General features: G+C 34.8%; 1 protein-coding gene across 1 annotated transcript in view; it reads left to right on the forward strand.

Moving 5' to 3' along the window:
• CFAP47 (cilia and flagella associated protein 47) overlaps positions 1–22,580 on the forward strand; it is a 533,305-nt gene that overhangs the window by 122,721 nt on the left and 388,004 nt on the right. The window contains exons 23-24 of the mRNA XM_058535621.1: positions 6,286–6,380; positions 11,467–11,626. Coding sequence (XP_058391604.1) covers positions 6,286–6,380; positions 11,467–11,626 — 255 coding nt within the window. The remainder of the gene's footprint in view (positions 1–6,285; positions 6,381–11,466; positions 11,627–22,580) is intronic.

Below are 22,580 nucleotides of genomic sequence, written 5' to 3' on the forward strand. Positions count from 1 at the left end.
TTGTGTGTGTGAGGAGGACCAGTCCTAAGCTAACATCTGATGCCAATCCTCCCCTTTTTTCCTTGAGGAAGATGGGCCTTGAGCTGACAACTGTGGCCATCTTCCTCTGCTTTATATGGGATGCCGCCACAGCATGACTTAACAAGTGATGTGTCCGTGTGCGCCCGGGATCCAAACCTGCGAACCCCGGGCTGCCGCAGTGGAGCACGCGCACTTAACCGCTTGCGCCACCGGGCCGGCCCCTACACCCATTTTATTTAGAGTTTTTATCATAAATGGATGCTGTATCTTGTTGAATACTTTCTCTGCATCTGTTGAGATGATCATGTCATTTTTATTCTTCATTTTGTTAATGTGGTGTATCACGTTGATTCATTTGTGGATGTTGAACCATCCCTGCATCCTTGGAATAAATCCCACTTGATCATGGTGTATGACCTTTTTAATGCGTTGTTGTATTTGATTTGCTAGTATTTTGTTGAGGATTTCTGCATCGATGTTCATCAGTGATATTGGCATGTAATTTTCTTTTTTTGTGTTGTCCTTGTCTGGTTTTGGTATCAGGGTAATGTTGGCCTCGTAGAATGACTTATGAAACTTTCCCTCCTCTTCCATTTTTTGGAACAGTTTTAGAAGGATAAGTATTAAGTCTTCTTTGAATTTTTGGTAGAATTCACCAGGGAAGCCATCTGGTCCTGGACTTTTATTTTTTGGGAGGTTTTGATTACTGTTTTGATCTTCTTACTGGTGATTGGTCTATTTAAATTCTCTATTTCTTCTTGATTTGGTTTTGGAAGTTTGTACAATTCTAAGAATTTATCCATTTCTTCTAGATTATCCAATTTTTTGGCATATAGCTTTCCATAGTATTCTCTTATAATCTTTTGTATTTATGAGGTGTCATTTCTCCTCTTTCATTTCTGATTTTATTTATTTGAGCCTTCTCTGTTTTTTTTCTTGGTGAGTCTAGCTAAAAGTTTGTCAATTTTGTTTATCTTTTTGAAGAAGCAGCAGCTCTTAGTTTCATTGATTTTTTTTCCTATAGCTTTTTAATTTCTGTTTCACTTATTTCTGCTCTGATTTTTATTATTTTCTTCCTTCTACTGGTTTTGGCCTTTGTTTGTTCTGCTTTTTCTAGTTCCTTTAGGTGTACTGTTATATTATTCATTTGAGATTTTTCTTGTTTGTTAATGTAGGCCTGTATTGCTATAAACTTCCCTCTTAGTACTGCTTTTGCTGTATCCCATAAATTTTGGCAGGTCATATTTTCATTTCATTTGTCTCCATGTATTTTTTTGTCTCCTTTGATTTCTTTGTTGATCCAATAGTTGTCCACTAGCGTGTTGTTTAATCTCCACATATTTGTGGCTTTTCCGGTTTTCTTACTGTAGTTGATTTCTAGTTTCATACCATTGTGGTGAGAAAAGATGCTTGGTATTATCTCAGTCTTCTTAAATTTATTGAGACTTCTTTTGTGGCCTAATATGTGATCTGTCCTGGAGAATGTTCTAGGTGCATTTGAAAAGAATGTGTTCTCTGGTTTTTGGATGTGATATTCTGTATATATCTGCTAAGTCCATCTGGTCTAATGTGTCATTTAAGGCCAGTGTTTCCTTATGGAGCTTCTGTTTGGATGATCTAGGTATTGATGTAAGTGTAGTGTTAAAGACCTCTACTATTACTGTGTGACCATCTATTTCTCCTTTTATGTCTGTTAATAGTTGCTTTATATATTTAGGTGCTCCTTTGTTGGGTGTATAGATATTTACAAGTGTCATGTCCTCTTGTTGGATTGTTTCCTGTCTCATTATATAGTGGCCTTGTTTGTCTCTTGTTACAGTTTATTTTAAAGTCTAATTTGAGGGGCCAGCATGGTGGCGTAGTGGTTAAGTTCTTGCACTCTGCCTCGGTGGCCCGGGATTCGCAAGTTCCAATCCCGGGCACAGACCTATGCACCGTTTATCAAGCCATGCTGTGGCAGTGTCCCATATAAAGGAGAGTAAGATGGGCATGTATGTTAGCCCAGGGCCAATCTTCTTCAGCAAAAAGAGGAGGATTGGCAATAGATGTTAGCTCAGGGCTAATCTTCCTCACATACATACATACATACATACATACATACATAAATAAAGTCTACTTTGGGGCTGGCCCCGTGGTGTAGTGTTTGCGTTTGTGCGCTCCGCTTTGGTGACCCAGGGTTCACGGCTTTGGATCCCGGGCGTGGACCTTCACACTGCTCATCATGCCGTGCTGTGGCGGCATCCCATATGCAAAATGGAGGAAGATTGGCACGGATGTTAACTCAGGGCCAATCTTCCTCACCAAAAAATAAAGAAAAATAAAGTCTTTTCTGTCTGATATATGTACTGCTACCCCAGCTTTCTTTTCATTGCCATTTACATGGAGTATCTTTTTCCATCCTTTTGTTTTCAGTTTGTGAGTGTCTTTAGGTCTGAAGTGTCTCTTGTGTGCAGCATGTATATGGGTCTTTTTTTTTTATCCAGTCAGCCACCATATGTCTTTTTATTGGAGTAGTTTATCCATTGACATTTAAAGTAGATAATTATGAACTTATTGCCATTTTGTTACTTTTTTCTTGGTGTGTTAGTAGGTCTTCTCTGTTCCTTTCTTCTTCTCTAGCCAGGCTAACTAAGAAAAAGAAAGAGAGAGGGGATATAAGTTATTTATATCAGAAATGAAAGAGGGGACATTATTGCACATCCTGTGGACATTAAAAGTTGTTCATAATTCTGTGAACAACTCTATGCCTGTATATTTGATAACTTCGATGAAATAGACCGATTCCTTGAAAGACACAATCTTCCAAAAGTCACACAAGAAAAAATAGACAACCTGGATAGGGCTCTATTAAAGAAATTGAATCAATAATTAATAACCTTCCAAAACAGAAAGCACCAGGCCCAGATGGGTTCACTGGTATGCTCTACCAAATATTTAAATAAGAAATCATACCAATTCCCTACAGTGTCTTTCAGAGAATATAAGCAGAAGGAATGCTTCCTAACTCCTTCTAAAGTCAGTATTACCCTAATACCAAAACCAGACAAAGACATTACAAAAATAGAAAACAACAGACCAATTTCTCTCATCAACGTAGATGTAAAAATCCTTAATGAAATATTACCAAGTTGAATCCAACAATGTATCAGAGGAATTATATACCATGAGCAAGTGAGATTTATCCCATGTATGCAAGGCTGGTTCACATTTAAAAATCAATTAATGTAATCCATCACACCAACAGGCTGAAGAAGAAAATATCACGTGATCATATCAATAGATGCAGAAGGAGCATTTTCCAAAATCCAGTACCTATTCGTGAAAAACACTCAGTAAACAAGGAATGGAGTGGAATTTTCTCTACTTGATAAAAAATATCTCTAAAATCCCCACAGCTAACATCATTCTTAATGGTGAGAAACTGGAAGCTTTCTCCCTAAGATCTGAAACAAGGCTAGGATGTCCCCTCTCACCACTGTTTCCAATATTGTGCTGAAGGTCCTAGCTAATGCAATAAGACATGAAGAAGAATTAAAAGGTATACAGATTGGGAAGGAAGAACTAAAACTGTCTTTGTTAACAGGAGACATGATTGTCTATGTAGAAAATCTGAAAGAATTGGTTTTAAAAAAGCTTCAACTAATAAGCTATTATAGCAAGGTTGCAGGATAGAAGATTAATAAAAATCAGTCGCTTTCCTATATGCTAGCAATGAACAAATGGATTTTGAAATTTAATACAAAATACCATTTACATTAGAACCCAAAAAGGTAAAATACTTAAGTGTAAATGTAACAGAATATTTACAAGACCTATATGAGGAAAACTACAAAACTCTAATGAAAGATATCAAAGAAGAATTAAATAAATGTAGCAATATTCCATATCCATGCATAGGAAGACAGTATTGTCAAGCTGGCAGTTTTTCCCAACTTGATTTATAGATTCAATGCAGTCCCAATGAAAATCTCAGCAAGTTGTTTTGTGGATATTGACAGACAGATCGATTCAAAGTTCATATGGAAAGGGAAAAGACCCACAATAGCCAACATACTTTTGAAGGAGAAGAACAAACTTGGAGGACAGATGCTATGTGATTTCAAGACTTACTATAAAGGTACAGTAATCAAGAGAGTTTAATATTGGCAAAAGATACAGACAAGTAGATCATTGGAACAGAAAAGAGAGCCCAGGAATAGACCCACATAAATATAGTCAACTGATCTTTGACAAAGAAGTAGAGGCAATCCAACTCCGAAAAGATATTCTTTACAAAAAATAGTGCTGAACAACTAGATATCCACAAGCAAAAAACCGAATCTAGATATAGACCTTATACTCTTAACAAAAATTAACTCAAAATGGATCATAGACCTAAATGTAAAATGCAAAACTATAAAACTCTTAGAAGATAACATAGGAAGAAATCTAGATGACCTTCAGTTTGGCAGTGACATTTTAGATACAGCAAAGGCAAGATCTATGAAAGAAAGAATTGATAAACTGGACTTCAGTAAAATTAAAAATTTTTCTGCAAAAGACACTGTCAAGAGACTAAAAAGACAAACCACTGGCTGAGATAAAATATTTTCAAAAGAGATATCTGAAAAGGAACTGTTATCTAAAATATACAGAGAACTCTTAAAAGCTCAACAGTAGGAAAACAAACCAATTAAAAAATGGGCCAAAGATCTGAACATACATCTCACCAAAGAAGATACATGGATGGTAAATAAGCATATGAAAAAATGCTCAACATCATATGTCATGTCATCAGGAAAATGCAAATTAAAACAACAAGATACCACTACACGTCTATTGGAATGGCCAAAATTCAGAACACTGACAACACTAAATGCTGGAGAAGATGTGGAACAGCAGGAAGTGATGGGAATGCAATTGCTCGTGAGATTGCATTGCTGATAGTAATGATAAATGATACTGTTACGTTGGAAGACAGTGGGGCATTTGGTGGTTTCTTACAACACTTAACATACTCTTACCATGTGATCCAGCAAATCGCGCTCCTTGGTATTTTCCCAAAGGAGTTGAAAACTTATGTCCACACAGGTGTTTATGGCAGCTTTTTTCATAATTGGTAAAATTTGGAAGCACCCAAAATGTCTTTCAGTAGGTGAATGGATAAATAGGCTGTGGTACATCCAGACAGTGGAATATTATTCTGTGCTAAAAAGAAATGAGCTATCAAGTCATTGATACAGATACCATGGACCTTAAATGTATATTACTAAGTGAAAGAAGCCAATCTCAAAATGCTACTTACTGTATCATTTCAACTGTATGACATTCTGGAAAAGGCAAAAACTGTGGAGGCAATAAAAAGTTTAGTGGTTTCCAGGGGTTGTGGGGAGAGAAAGATAAATAGGTGGATCACAGAGGATTTTTAGAGCAGTGAATCTCCTCTGTATGGTACTATAATGGTGGATACATGTCATTATACAATTGTTCAAAGCCATAGTATGTACACCACCACAAGTGATCCCTAATTCTAAACAGTAGACTTTGGGTTATAATGATGTGTCATTGTAGGTTAATCAACTGTAACAAATGTACCACCATGTTGGAAGATGCTGACAATGGAGGAGACTATGCATGTGTGAGGGCAGGGGGTATAGGGGAAATCTCTGCACTTTCTGCTCAATTTTTCTGTGAATCTAAAATTGCTCTAAAAAAATAAATCTAGTATTTAAAACTGTAGGATTTTCTGGCAGGTAATAATATCTTCTCTAATGTATTTTTACAGATGGTGCCATTACTAATCTTCAATAGAACAGCCATTTACACCATAAAGCTTTCTTGTTTCATGTATGAAATGTTACATGGTATACCATCTATATATTTTCTCTTTATTCCCACATTTTTTCCTTTATATTCCTTTATACTTGTTTTCACTTCTGTACTTCTGCATTGGGCAAACTCTAGTATGGAGGTCGTTTTAACTTTGTTTACTTTTTTCTCAGCTCAATATTTGGTATATTTTATGCTCTTCTGTTGTCTCAAGGGTAATTTTTCTATTTTACTTGTAATTAATTAGCATTAAAAATGCAAAATTGGAACTTTATAGATGTGATAAACCAAGATATTCTAGAAATGTTTTAAAATGTAATTTCATTTTCTGGCTGGGAATATAAAAAATAGAAAAAATTATATTTTTTATTATTTTATGTTGAAAAGTATAGTAAGAATTATCTATGAGCTTATATCTATTAATATTTTATCAGTATATTTACTTTCCTCTCATAGTTTTGCAAGCACCATTGAGATTATCCAGTACTGATTTTATTTTTAACATCCCATTACATACTATGGATCCTAAAAACAAGGTCACAAAAACTCAGGTATGTATAGAGAATTAGTGCAGTTTTTTCTGATTATGGTTTTAGTTTATTGAGTTGATTATTCTGAAGCATGTGTTGTAAGAATATTTTAATTTTTAGAGAACTTGCATATATATATATATATATCATATTTCTCAGAAGTAATTGTCAAAGTGTACAAACACATACAAAGCCATTTATTTTATATATGTGTATATTTAATAGGATTATTCAAAATAGTTTGAATAGAATTAAATTATCCCTCTCGCCTTGTACAAATGGAAGCTATGATTAAAATTAATGTGAAATATGTTCTATACAGGTAAGGAAATGTGATCAGAGGCAATAATATAAATGGAAAAAGTCCAGGTATATGGTAAAGTGACTTCTCTGATAATCTACTTTTTTCTTACTAGATACATCTGCTTCTCTTCTAATTATGAATCCATCTAGAAAGGAATAAAAGAGAGATATGTAAGAAGGAAGCTCATGCGTACATTGTAGAAGTTTGTATTTGTAGTTCCCCTTTTTTGTATTATGTATTGCTTTTCCTACAATCAATTTTGAACCTCTATAGCTTTGTAGAATATTATGTGGAGAAAATATTTAACATCACATCCGTAAAATAATAGCAGAGTGCTATATGAAATTATAAAGAATAATAAAGGATCTCTTCTGAAATTAAAATGTGACTGTTTCAAGCGTAAAAAGTCAGTAAGACTTCTAACTCTAATGTGACTTCAAGGATGCAAAAGGCGTTGTATGTGGGGCTAGAAAGGAAGCTTTAGTGAACTGAATTGGATTGAATTCTAGAGAAAAACAGTCCCTTCATAAATGTGAGATTTTTTTCTGTCATTGAAATTTTATTCAACTGGAGTGATAAAAGACGATCTAGACAACAAAAGCCTTCTCTCTTTTTTTTTTAATTAATTAATTAATTAATTTTTTTCCCCCAAAGCCCCAGTAGATAGTTGTATGTCATAGTTGCACATCCTTCTAGCTGCTGCATGTGAGACGCGGCCCCAGCACGGCCAGAGAAGCAGTGCGTCGGTGCGCACCCGGGATCCGAACCCAGGCCGCCAGCAGCAGAGCGTGCGCACTTAACCACTAAGCCACGGGGCCGGCCCAAGCCTTCTGTCTTGAGTGGTAAAGGAGTCACATTGGCCCCCCAGAAAAGAAAATGTGACTCTAATACACTGCTTGGATTTGCCGTGAATGATATTTATAGAGTCAGAATAAAATGTATAATACAAGGAAGTCTTAATATGTTTATGGAGCAGAATTAAAATGTGGTCATATGTAAAATGACATGTGTATGATATGTACAATGTGTATGTGGAGGTTAAGTTGACAGAAGGGTTGGGAATGGTAGAAAAAAGAGGAGTGAAATTCATCTGAATTAATCTGAATCTGATAAATCATGAAATAGTCGTGTGGTAGTCAGAATTATGGTCCCCAAAGTTGTCCAATTCCTAATACTCAGAATTTGTGAATACACTACCTTATATTGCAAACGATACTTTGCTGATGTGTAATGTGATTAAGATTAAGGACCCTGAGCATGGGAGATTATCCTAGATTTTCTAGGTCGTCCCAGTGTACTCACATGAGTAGTTAAAAACGGAATCTTTCCTGACTGTGATCAGAAGGAAATGTGATGACAGAAGAAGGGCAGAGAGATGTGGCGTTGCTGGATTTGAAGATAGTAGAAGGGGGCCACCAGCCAAAGAATGTGTCTGACCTCTAGAAACTGGGAATGGCAAGGAAACAGATTCTTCCCTAGAGCCTCCAGAAAGTATCATAGTTCCTTCTAATGCCTTGATGTTAGTCCAGTGATATTAGTGTTGAACTTCTAACCTACAACACTGTAATATGATAAATTTGTGTTATTTAAACCACTACGTTTGTGGTAATTTGTTAGGGCAGCAATGAAAAACCTAAAGTAAGCCATATCAGCATCGCATTTAGAATAAGGCTGTAACTATTAGAAAAAATCCAAACCAGAATTGGCTAAAATTGGTTGCTTCTGGGAAGCAGAACTGTTGAGGAGGAGTTGAGTTGGGACAATTGTTTTTTCTAAGCATTTTTGAACTTTTTGTGTAAGCTATGTACATGTATCATTTTGGTAAAATTGTAAAGAAAAGTAACACACTACTACACATACTGAACAAACTAAACATTTAGTGTTTCTCTATGGCTGACTGTATCAGTTCTAGTCTTAGGATAGGATATGGAAGTGGATAGTATTTTAGAGATCTTACACCATTTCCTCAATTTCAGAATGAGAAAAATGAGGCATTCAAATAGCTAGTACGATTTTGTGCCCACCTTCTGTTTTAAAAGATGTTTTCTTTATAAGGTGCAAAAGCACTTTGTTATAGAGTACACAAATATTAGAACTAAATAGATTTTTAAGTACTTAGAGACATTGGGAGTAAAACTGACTCATTTTTTTATCATAAATATTTTAAAAATCATGCTTTAGAAAGAAACAAAGTAAATTATTTTGTTGTGGTAACAATTGCATGGATCATTCTATACTCTTCAAATTTTTAAAGAGTAAAGTTAGTAGAAAACCTGGTTGAAGGTTTTTATTTTAATAATATATTGCACTGGAAAGATAAGACTGCACACAAGTCCTGCCCATAGCTCCCAGATTTATCAAAACATTACAGTGACAGTGCAGAGTTGCTGTATCCTCTTCACACAACTTTCCCTAATGTTAACACCTTATACAACCATAGAACATTTTTCAAAACTAAGAAATTAGCATTAGTACAATATTACTAACTAACAACAGATTCTCTTTGGATTTCACTAGTTTTTCACTGATGTCCTTTTACTGCCTCAGGGTCCAATCCAGTATTCCAGATTGCATTTAGTCTCCTCTGATATGTGACAGGCCCGCAATCTTGCATAATTGCGCATAATTTTTTTATGACCTTTAGAATTTTAAAGGGTACTGGTCTGGCATTTTTTTCAGAATGTTCTTTAGTTTTGGTTTATCTGATGTTTTCCACCTGACTAGACTGAGTTCTTATTTTCTATGGGTTTTGAGGAAGAATGTCAGGGAAGTGAAATGTCCTTTTTGTCACATTATGTGAAAGAAGTACATGATATTAACATGATTTATCACTGGTGATATATGCCAGGTTTCTTCACTGTAAAACTGGAGAAACTGTTTTTCCCTTTCCACACTCTATACTTTGGAAGTGAGTTGTCAGTTTCAGCCCACACTCAGTGGGTAAGGGGTTAAGCTCCACCTTCTGGATGGGGGGTGTTCACATATATTATTTCAATTTTTCTGTAAGAAAGATTATTCCTTCCCTCCATTTATTTATTTTATTACTTAATATATCAGTATGAGCTCACATATATTTATTTTGTGCTTTCAGTTATAATCCAATATTACATTATTTTGTTGCTAAAATTGTTTCAGCTTTGGCCATTAGGAGCTCTTTTAGACTGTCCCTTGGACATACTCCTATTGTGATTTTTAAGCATTCTCTTACTTTCTTGCACTACAAAATGGTCTAGGCTTATCTTTTATTTTACTTGTCCCAGCTCTAGAATCAACATTTTTCTCCAAGAAACCCCAGTACCTTTTATGGGAGAATGGCATTTAGAAACCATAATCTGTGCACTAGGTGTGCTAGCTGCTACTGGGGTGTCACATGTTCTAGGCCCTTTTGGCAAATAGGGTGAGGAAATATTTGTATGTATGCTAACCTCTGAATACACATATAATTACCTATCTATTATCTATCTATCGAATCATCTGTCATCTATCTGTCTATCTCTATCTAAACATGAGTTCAGACTGATAACTCTAACTCTAATCCAGCACCACAAAGTTCATTCCAGTCTTTTCCTTGCTCATTTTTAACTCCTTTCTCTGACAGTGAGAAATCTGGCTCTATTATTTACAATTTATTTACTTATTTTATAACCCAAGTATACTAGTAAAGAAGTTTCAGAATTTTTAACCTGTAGCCTGTTAGAATTGCTAGAACATTTACTGCTAGAATACAGTGTTTATAAAGGGTAACTTTTTGTCTTTAGCTTCATAGTTTCCAGTCAAAACAGTTTTCCAAAGTTACTTAGGCCACTCCTCCCACACCCACTAATTTCAGTGAGATTATTTCATACATTTGTAATACAGTTTGTCATAGCCTACAGTCAATCCTGTGATCTCCAACATCTTGGTTGATTGTTTTTAATTTATATACGTGTAAGTTCACTCTTTGTAGTATACAATTCTATGGGTTTTAAAAAACGTGTAGAATAATTGATCTACCACTTCAATACCATACAGAACAGTTTCTCTGTGTAACCCCTTTGCAGTCAACTACTCTTCCTTCTACCAACAGTTGGCAACGAGTCATTTTTTTTTTTCCATCCACATAATTTTGCATTTCCAAAATGACAAGTAATTTAATTATATAATATGTAACCTTTTGGGTCTAACGTCTTTTACTTAGCAAAATATATTTAATATTCATTTATGTTTTTGTATGAATTAATACTTCACTTATTTTATCACTGAATTTTATTCCATTGTAGGGATGTACCACAGTTTATCTATTCATTAATTGAAGGAAATCTTGTTTATGTTTTCTTCCAGTGCTTGGTGATTATGAACCAAGCTATGATTTTACATACAGAGTTTTGTATGAACATAAATTTTCAGTTTACCTAAGTAAATAATTGAGAGAATACTAGGTCATATGGTAGGTGTGTGTTTAACATTATAAGAAACTGGCCAGACTGTTTTCCAAAGTGACTGTACTATTTTGCATTCTCACAAGCATGAACGAAGGTTCTTTTTACTCTTGCATCCTCGCTAGCTAGCATAGCTATTTTGATATTTTATTTTACCTCAGTCTCTATCCTTTTTATACTTTTCATAGTTGTTAATAGGCTCTGATCATATTTGCATATTCCTTTGTTAGCCTAACATTACTTTTAAAACATTTTATGTATGATTACCACTTTTAGTCACTTCACTTGGTGCCTAGGCCCATCAAGTTGTTACAGTAATACAAACTAAATTTTATATTGCATATCATAATTTTTATAAATTTTTTCTTTTTTTGTGTGTGAACAGGATCTTATCTTACATAATACTTCAAAACAAGATGTGGAATGGACTTTGGATATTAGTAATACTGGCAAGCTTTTCAAAGGTGGCACATTCAAGTTTAGTGTACTGAGTGGGATTCTACAACCACATGAAGAGTGTAATATTTCCATAAGTTTCTGTCCAAGTAAGTACTTTTTCCTGTATTTCTTGTTGATATTTCAATTTGTCCTTCCATATTATTTTATTTTATCATATATACAAAATTTGGATTATTTGTTATGTGTTCTTAAAACTGTTTTAAGAAGTTTTTTACTAAATTTTGTGGTAACCATCCTCAAAAGTGGCTCCCAGTGATCCTTACCTCCTGGTATTCATGTCCTTGTGTAGTCCTCTCCCACATCAAATAGGGCTGATATATGACCCATGGGTTATTATGGATGTGATGGTGTGTGACTTCCAAAGCTAGGTCAGTAAAGGCATTGTGAAATCTGGTTTGTATTCTTGGATCGCTTGCTTTGGGAGAAGTTGGCCAGCATGTCTGTTTATCTATATTTCCACTTCTTTTCTGGTGGGCTTTTTTTTATTACATCAACTTTATTGTACCTTTTTATAATTGATATGACAAATTTTCTGTCATTAAATGTCTATTGTAAGAATTCTTGGTAATTCTTGCACATTTACTTTTCGAAATGAACTGTAGATTGTTTTTTTCCAGTTTCTAGAAAAAGGCATATAATTGAGTTTTTCCTTTCAAAGAATAGTATATTTTCCCAGTAATTAAAGTTTTATTTTATGTGCATAATTATTGTGCACGAGATTTTTTCCATTATTCTTTTTAATTAGCTATCACTGTATGAAAGGAATATATTTATATTCTATCTGGTGCTTGGCTCCTGTACTGAACTTCTCTGGTTAGATATGGAAGTTTTTCAAGTATTATTCTGTATTGTTTTCTGAGTAAATAGTTTATAATCTAAAATCATGGTAACTAATAAATTTGTCTCTTCATTTACAATATTTATACCTTTTCTCTTCCTCCTCCTCTTTTCCTCCTCCTCTTTATCCTCCTCCTGAATCTGTTAGTACAGTGTTACTACATTGCATGTGTATTACAATTGCATTACAATTGTTCCTGCAATCTGTCTGAATATGTTGCTACAACGGCAGTTTCTTAAAATTTTCTTGATTCCAATAGTTTTGTTTTATATATTTGGATGCTATGAAAAGTTTATGTTTAATGTATTTTTTATAAATAAGTATATGCATTTAAAATAATTTTCTTTGTTCTACCAAATGCTTTTTGTTTGAATGCTGTTTGTGTGATATATTGCCATTTTGTCGTCCCTTTGTCTGCCTTTGGCTGATATATCACTTCATTTTCAATCTGTGTCTTTTAAATTTAGGGTAAATATTGTAAACCAAAGGACCTTGCTTTTCTTTTTGAGCAAGACTGAAATGTGATTTTTAGGAACGGAATTGAAGTTATTTATATTTCATGTTGTATATATATATTTGTTCATTTCCATGCAATTTTATTTCACATTTCATTTATGTCATATTTTCGTAAATTTATATATTGGTCAAGTGTTTGTTTTACATACTGTACATCTTACTTCTATTCTATGTGTGGTTATCTTTAAACCTTTGAAAACACCTATTTTGAAATTTATTTTCCTATCAGTTCTAAGATGAAACAGTACCAACGAACTTACCCACAGACAAAATAAAAATCATAGATACTGAGTTTATTTCTTTCTACTCTCAGTAGCTCAAGAATTTGTTGAAATAATTTGGAATCATTTCCAGTTAGTGTGTTTTATAAGACGTTGTGCATCAATCCATTCCTCCCACTTCTTACTCATTGCGCTGCAGACTTCTCTATCTCTAAGGCATTGAGGTAGCGTGAGGCAAGGCTCTAGCAGATCCAAGCTAGCCAATTGCATGAGAGTGCTGGGTTTGTCAAGATCAAACAGCTGGGGCCGGCCCCGTGGCCTAGCGGTTAAGTGCTTGCACTCCGATGCTGGCGGCCCGGGTTCGGAACCCCGGGCGTGCATCGACGGGCCACTTCTCTAGCCATGCTGAGGCCGCGTCCCACATACAGCAACTAGAAGGACGTGCAGCTATGACATACAACTATCTACTGAGGCTTTGGGGGGAAAATAAATAAATAAATAAAATTATAAAAAAAAAAAAGATCAAACAGCTGGATGGAGAATGGAATCTTTGAAGTGTTCGAGTTGAGTTACAGGGTGATTTTGAGTTGGAACTGGGGTAGCATCTGCTTGACACTTTGGTCGCCACCATTTATTTTCTTTCAGTGTAGCCATTTTTTGCATTTCCTTGCCCACATGGCACTGAATACAGCCCTCATAACTTTTCCTTAGTAGTTATTTCCAAATCAAGTACACATTCCTTTTCTGGTTTTCGGAGTTGTTTTTACTGCTCATTAAGTTGAGGAAACTACTAGAGGAAGAAAAACTATGCCTTCTATTTTGCCTTAAATTCTTATATTTTAATTAGCTACCTTAAGAAAGACAAAATTCACGTTCAGATGCAATTACTTTTAAAAATATAGTTTTTAATAACAATTTTGTTAAAATTCAATTCACACACCATAAAATTCATCTTTTAAAAGTGTACAATATAGTGTTTTTTAGGATATTCACTGTTGTGCAACCATCACCACAGTCTAATTTTAGAATACATTCATCACCTGAAAAGGAAAGCCCATACCCATTAGTAGTCACTCCCATCTCCCCCTTCATTCAGCCACTGCTGATCACTAATTTATTTCCTGTCTTTAGGAATATGATTACTGTGGACATTTCATATAAATAGAATCATAGAGTTTGTGTCCTCTCGTGATTGGCTTTTTTCACATAGCATAATAATTTCAAGGTTCATCCATGCTGTAACATGAACCAATACTTCATTCTTTTTATTGCCAAATAATTGTATGGCTATATCACCTATTGTCTATTCATAGACATTCAGTGTCCATTCAGTTGATGGACATTTGGATTGTTTCTACTTTTTGGCTATTCTGAATAAAGCAGTTATGAACATTCATATACAGTTTTGTATGGACACATGTTTTCATTTATTTGGGTATATATCTTGGAGTGGAATTGTTAGATCATTGGATAATTTGATGGTTAACATTTTAAGAAACTGCCAAACTGTTTTACAAAGCAACTGTAACAATTTAAAATCCCACCAGCAGTGAATGAGTGTTCCAATTTCTCTACAACCTTGCTAGCCCTTCTTATTATCGTTTTTATTATAGCTATCCTAGTGAGTGTGAAGTAATATCTCATTGTAGTTATTATCTGCATTTCCCTGGTGACTAATGATGTTGAGCGTTTTTTCATGTGCTTATTGTCAATTTGTATATCATCTTTGGAGAAATGTCTGTTCAAATCCTTTGTCCATTTTGAAATTCAGCTATCTTTTTATTTTTGACTTGTCAGTGTTCCTTATATATTCTGGATGAAATTCCCTTATCAGATATGCTATTTGAAAATATTTTATTCCATTCTGAGATTTGTCTTTTCACTTTTTGATGATGACAACTGATGCAAAATAGCTTTTAACTTTGATGAAGTCTAATTTATCTAATTTTTCTTTTGTTACTTGGGTTTTTTAGTGTTATAGCTAAGAAAAGATTACATAACCCAAGGTCATGGTGATTTACTCTTATATTTTTTCCTAAAGTTTTATAATTTTATCTCTTACGTTTAGGTCTGTGATACATTTTGAGTTATTTTTTAATTTGGTGTAAGGTAGCCTCCAACCTTATTCTTTTGCATGGGCATATCTGTTTGTCCCAGCACCATTTATTGAAAAGAGATTGTTTCCTCATTGAATTGTCTTGGTACCTTTGTTGACAATCAATTGGCCGTAAACAGAAATGTTTCTTTCTGTTACCCTGGTCTTAAAGAATGACTTGGGAAGTATTCCCTTCATTTCTATTTTTGTGAAGATTCTTATTAATTCTTCATGAAATATTGAGTAGATTTCACCAGTGAAGCCATTTGGGTTTTGGCTGTTCTATGTGGGAAGTTTTGTGATTGCTACTTCAATCTCTTTCTATAAGTCTATTCAGATTTTATATTCCTTCTTGAATCAGTTTAAATAGTTTGTGTCTTTCTAGGAATTTGTGCATTTCATCTAGGTTATCTAATTTGTTTATATACAACTGTACAATGTGTTCCCTTATAATCCTCTTACTAAATTTCTGTAAAGTGAGTGGTGATTTTTCCTTTTGTATTCATGATATTCGTAATTTGAATATTCTCTCTTTTTTTCTTGGTCATTCTTGCCAAGGTTTTTTCAAATTTAATGATGTTTTCAAAGACCAACTTTTGATTTTATTGATTTTCTTATTTTTTTCTTATACTCTATTCAATTAATTTCTGTTGTAATATTTATTATTTCCTCTCTTCTGCTTTGTTTGGTTGTAATTTGCTCTTTGTTTCTTATGGTGCAAGGTTAAGTATTGGTTTGAAACTTACTTCTTTCTTAATATAGGCATTTATAGCTCTAAATTTCACTCTGAGCACTGCTTTAGGTGCATCCTATATGTTTTGGTATCTTTTATTTTCATTTTAATTCATCTCAGATTATTATTATTATTATTATTATTTCTGCTGAGGAAGATTCACCCTGAGCTAACGTCTGTGCTTATCTTCCTCTATTTTGTATGTGGGTCACTGCCACAGCATGGCTGCCAACGAGTAGTGTAGGTCCACGCCCAGGAACTGAACCCAGGCTGCTGAAGCGGAGCAAGCCGAACTTAACTACTAGACCACAGGGCTGGCCCCACAAATTATTTTTTTAAACTTCCTTTGCCATTTCCTCTTTGATTTGTTTAATTTTCACATATTTGAGAATTTCCAAAATTTCACTTTCTTATTGATTTCTAATTTTATTCCATAGTTGTCACAGAATATACTCTGTGTGGTTTCAGTCATTTTAAATGTATTGAGGCTTACCTTATATGCTAAAATATGATTTACCCTGAAAAATGTTCCACATGTACTTGAGAAGTGCATATATTCTTTTCTTGTTGGGTGGAGTGTTCCATAGGTGTCTGTTAGGTCTGGTTGGTTTATAGTGTTGTTTAAGTCTTTTATTTCTTTTGTGATCTTCTACTTGTTTAGCTTATCCACAGTTGAGAATAGAGCACTAAAGTCTCAAATCGTTATTATTGAATTATCTATTTCTCCTTTCATTCCTCCCAGGTTTTGCTTCATGTACTTTGTGGCTCTCTTAGACGTGTATATGTTTATAATTGTTGTAGCTTCTTGATGAATTGTCCTGTTATCAATGTATAATGTCTTTCTTTGTCTCTAGTAGCAATTTTTATCTTAATATCTATTTTGTCTGATATTAGCATAGCCACTGTAGCTCTCTTTTACTTACTATTTGCATGTATATCATTTCTCCATCCTTTTACTTTCAATTGAATTGTGTTTTTGAATCTAAAGATTATCTCCTGTAGATGTCATGGATTTGGATCATTTTTTAAAATTTATTTTGCATATATCAGCCTTTTCGTTGGTGTATTGAATCATTTTACATTTACTGATTAATTACTGATGAAGTGAGATAAGGAAAGATTTACATCTTTTTTTTTTTTTAATTTTTATTTTTTTGTAAGGAAGATTAGCCCTGAGCTAACATCTGTTGCCAATCCTCTTCATTTTGCTGAGGAAGATTGGCCCTGGGCCAACATGCGTGCCCATCTTCCTCTACTTTCTATGTCAGATGCCTGCCACAGCATGGCTTGATATATGGTGCGTAGGTCCATGCCCAGCATCTGAACCCACGAACTCCGGGCCGCTGAAGTGGAGCACATGAACTTAACCACTGCGCCATGGGGCCAGCCCCAAGATTTACATCTTTTTGCTATTTGTTTTTTATATATATTAATTTTTTATTCATCCTTCCTCCATTACTGCCTTCTTTTGCATTAAATAGATGTCTTTTAGTTTAACATTTGAATTGCCCTGTTTTTTCTTTCAGAATAATTTTTAAGGTATTTTCTTAGTGGTTTCCCTAGAAAATTTAACCAACATCTTATTTTTTTAAATGTAATTCAGATTGAAACCAACTTCATTTCAATAGTATATAAAAACTTTGCTCCAATATAGCACCCCCTCTTTGTAATATTATTGTCATACAAATTACATCTTTGTACAATATAATCCCATCAGTACAGTTTTATAATACTTTTCTTTTAAATCAGGTAGGTAAAGAAAATACAAACAAAACTATTTTTATGTGACTGTTTATATTTACTCGTATACTTACCTTTACCTCTTTATTATTTTCTGTGATTCAAGTTATTGTCTAGTGTCATTTCATTTTAGTTTCAAAGACTCCATTTAGTATTTCTTGTAGAAAAGGTCTGCTACTGATGAAGTCTCTCAGTTTTTGTTTATCTGGGAATGTCTTAATTTCTTCTTCATTTTTGAAGGATAATTTTGTTGGATATAGAATTCTTGGTTGACAGTCTTTTTCTTTCAGTACTTTAAATATGTCTTCATACTGCATGGCCTTCATGGTTTTTGATGAGTAGTCAGCTGTTTGTATTATTAAGAATCCCTTGTGCATAATGAGTCACTTTTCTTTTTCTACTTTCAAGATTCTCTCTTTTCTTTGGCTTTTGGCAGTTTGACAAATGTGTCTGAGGGTAAATTTCTTTGAGTTTATCTTACATGGAGTTCATTGAAATTCTTACATTTAGATTAATGTTTTTCATCAAATTTTGGATGTTTTTGGTCATTATTTCTTCAGATAGTCTTTTTGTCTGTCTTGCTCTTCTCCATCCTGGGGATTCTCATTTTGTATATATTGGTATACCTGATGCGGTGTTATAGATTTCTGAGGTTCTGTTCATTTTTCTTTATTCTTTTTTCTTTCTATTCCTCAGATTGTATAAATTCAACTGACAATTTTTCATGTTGGCCGATTCTTGGTTTAGCCAGTTCAAATCTACTGTTGAATCTCTCTAGTGAATTTTTCATTTTAGTTCTTGTACATTTCAACTCCACAATTTATATAATATATATTTGTATATGTAATACATATGTATATATGTCCAATGCTTGAACTTTCTCAGGGACAGTTTCTTTGACAACCTTTTTTCCTATGTATGGATCATTCATTCTGGTTTCTTTGTGTGTCTCAAAATTTTATTTTTGAAGATGGGGCATTATAAATAATGTAATATGACAACGATGGAAATGAGAATCTCACCTCCACTCAGTAGTTGTTGTTGCAATTTTTTGTTTGTTATTATTGTTACTGTTTGTTTGTTTAATGACATTCCAGAACTAATTCTATATTTCTTTTCTTGTGTGGTCACCGAAGTCTCTTAATTTAGTGCTCAACCAATGATTAAACAATGATTTCCTTAAGTGCTTTAAATCAGTAAGTTGCCCATCCTTTGCTGAGAGATTCTTTACACGTGTTGGGGCATGTTATCAACACTCCAGCAAGTTAGAACTCTGCCTTGGCTTTCAATTACTTCTTGTGCAAAACCTTTAGATCAGTCAGAGGTGAGATATCAGGACTTTCTCAGGTCTTCCTTGGTCACGTACACAGGAGACATACCATAGCTTTTGAAATTCCCCAACAAACTTCTAATTCCTCAGTTTTTCCTTTAAGTTTTGGACAGCCTCTTCTTTGCCAAAAATGTTATCAATAGCTGTGATGCTAAGCAATTTCTGATAATTTTTAATGATAAATACCCTGAAGTATTTCTACTAAGTCAGCTCTAAGTCAAATAAAATAAAGGAAAGCTATGAGAATGGTTTTTTTTCCTGGGAGCTTCCAGACTGGTGAAATAGTGACAATTTTCTGGGAGTGGGACTTTTTGGAAAGCTCCAAACCCATTGTGTCTCCTCCAGTGGCTACTAGGCTGCTGGTTTTTATAGCTACCTTGATAGAGAGGATGCTAGTTTTAAGGATACCACAGAGCTGGGGAGAGCAGGATTGAAAAAAGACAAGTTAAAACACCAAAGAGCTTACTATTCTTACTGAAGTTCAGTAATTTCTCTTAAATAAATGCTCTTTGTGTGATTGAAAGCTTCTGGATAATTTCCAGATTTCTGAAAATGTTGATTTTTACAGTTTTTGCAAGTGTTGTCATTGCTTTCATGGAGGAGTGGATTTTCAGAGGTCCTAGTTCCACCATTCTCAATAACATCACCTGGACATTAATTACATATTTAACATATACTTGAGGGGGTCGGCCCGGTGGCACAAGTGGTTAAGTGCAGGCGCTCCACTGCGGCGGCCCGGAGTTTGCCGGTTCGGATCCCGGGTGTGCAATGACGCACCACTTGTAAAGCCATGCTGTGGCGGCATCCCATATAAAGTAGAGGAAGATGGGCACGGATGTTAGCCTAGGGCCAGTCTTCCTCAGCAAAAAAAGAGGAGGATTGGCAGATGTTAGCACAGGACTGATCTCCTCACAAAAAAACAAAAAAAAACCATATACTTGTATCTTACTTTAGGTTTTTCAATGTTTGATCCTTATCTTCCATGTTAAAAACTGAAGCATTTATTTTCTTCTAAGATATCTTTTAAAAATCATAGGCTGAACAGACCTATGACTAGTAAGAAGATTGAATCAGCAATTAGCAATTCCCAGCAAAGAAAAGCCCAGGACTAGATGGCTTCACTGGAGAATTCTACCAAACCTTTAAAGAAGAAATAATGCCCACTCTTCTCAAACTCTTTCAAAAAATTGAAGAAGAGGGAACACTTTCAAACTCATTATGAGACCAGCATTACCTTGATACCAAAGCTGGATGAAGAGACCATAAGAAAATCAACTAAGACCAATATCCTTGATGAACATAGATGCAAAAATTTTCAACAGAATACAAGCAGACTGAATTCAACAGCATACTAAAGGATCATAAACCATAACCAAGTGAGATTTATCTCCGGGATGCAAGGATGGTTCAAATAAGCAAATCAATAAATGTGATATACCACATAAACAGAATGAAGGACAAAAATCACATGATTATCCCAATAGATAATAAGCATTTGATAAAATTCAATACCCTTTCATGATAAAGACTTTCAGCAAACTGGGAATAAAGGTAAATTACTTCAACATAATAAAGGTCACATATGCAAAGCCCATAGCTAACATGATACTCAATGGTGAAAAACTGAAAGCTTTTCCATTAATGTCAGGAATAAGGCAAGGATGCCCACTTTTCACCACTTCTATTCAAGATAGCACTGGAAGTCCTAGCCAGAGAAATTAGGCAAGAAAAACCGTTCACATTGGGAAGGATGAAGTATAATTGTCCCCGTTTGCAGATGACGTGATTTTATATATAGAAAACCCTAAAAACTCCACCAAAAGACTGTTATAACTAATAAATGAATTCAGTAAAGTTGCAGGATACAAAGTTAACATGCAAAAATCAGTTGCATTTCTGTACACTATTAATGAACTATCTGAAAAGAAAAGTGGGAGTACAGTCTCATTTACAATAGCATTAAAAAGAATAAAATTCTGGGGCGGGCCCTGTGGCCTAGTGGTTAAGTTTGGTGCACTCCACTTCGGTGGCCCGGGTTCGCTGGTTCGGATCCTGGGCACAGACCTACACAATTCATCAGTGGCCATGCTGTGGCGGGGACCCACATACAAAATAGAAGAAGATTGGCACAGATGTTAGCTCAGGGCTAATCTTCCTCAAGCAAAAAAAAGTAAAAAAGAGGAAGATTGGCAACAGATGTTAGCTCAGAGCTAATCTTCCTCAGGAAAAAAAAAAAAAGAATAAAATTCTTAGAAAGAAACTTAACCAAGGAAGTGAAAGACTTGTACATGGCCTTCCACTTACATGCAAACCATGATTCCAATAATATTATTAATATAACTTTTCACCCCCAGCTCACAGGAGCTTTGGAGGGACAGGATAATAAGCAGCACATAAAGCAGCTTGTCTGCTTTCTCTCAGCCTCTTGAGGAATGTCGGTCTCTAATTTACTTAAGACTTCTTCCAGTTATACCTGGTGAGATCTTGGCCTTGTTCTTTGGGCTATCCTGTAGCATCTGCCATTTTCTTCTAGCAGGCATTGGTAATTAATTACACTTTTGTTCTGCCGTTTTCTCCTCTTGTAATCTGAATGGGATGTAAGCCTCTTATCCCAAGCCGTGGTCAGGGCCTTTATCTCCTATTTTCTTTGCCTTGGAGATGAGACCTTTGCCATCAATATCACCTAAAGTGGAGCAGATACACTTTATCTCCACTTTGGCTAGACCCTGTATACTGGTCACCAAGCAGAGCTGCCTTATATTCTCAGGACTTGCAAGAGTTTTAGTGAGGTGGTTTTTACTTTTCACTCCCCCTTTATTGTCCCTTCCTTGGGCTGCCACGGAGACAGAGGCTGGGGCTATGATGGTATATGTCACCCACACTGATTCATCTCTAAGCAAATGTTCAATCCCTTCTGAATCTCAACCATTGTTTTTGAATGTAATTTGTGTGGCTATACTCTCACTCCCCTTGGATAAGATTGTTCTTAGTTCTTATATTAAATAGCCTCAATATTTCGCAAGCCTGACATCCAGGGTGCACATAGCCTAGAAAATTCTCAACGTGAGAATCCTTGCTACGTAAAAATATAGAATTTTCCTGGTAATGAGATTCAGGAAGTGAGGGTATTGACAACTAGTTTCTTTAAGTGGATGGAAGTAAAGGAGCAGCAGGAAGGTGCTTGAAAAGACTTCTATTCAGATTTTTTTTCTCTTTTTGAGGAAGTCTATACTGATATTTGTCTAAAGCATCTGCTTCAGTACCTTTATAGTTTATATATCATAACTAAATAATTATACCAAATGCCATTTCCAGACTATTTTCTATTCAGAAGTGTGCTATAGTAACTTACCTGTTATTCTTTCTAATTATTCTTACTTCTGAAGCAGCATTAGGATTGCAGCCTCTTGAACCTCTTATATATGCTGTTTGAGCCCATCCAGATTCCCATTACTGGACTTTTCCATCCATCTCTCAGATGTGAGTATTGGCTCCTGACAGGTTACATCTGTTCCCTTCTCCAGAGGATTGCCTTTGGCTCAAGGAAGATACCTCATGCAGAGATGC

This window comes from Diceros bicornis, chromosome X (assembly GCF_020826845.1).
Source record: "Diceros bicornis minor isolate mBicDic1 chromosome X, mDicBic1.mat.cur, whole genome shotgun sequence".
NCBI lineage: Eukaryota > Metazoa > Chordata > Mammalia > Perissodactyla > Rhinocerotidae > Diceros > Diceros bicornis.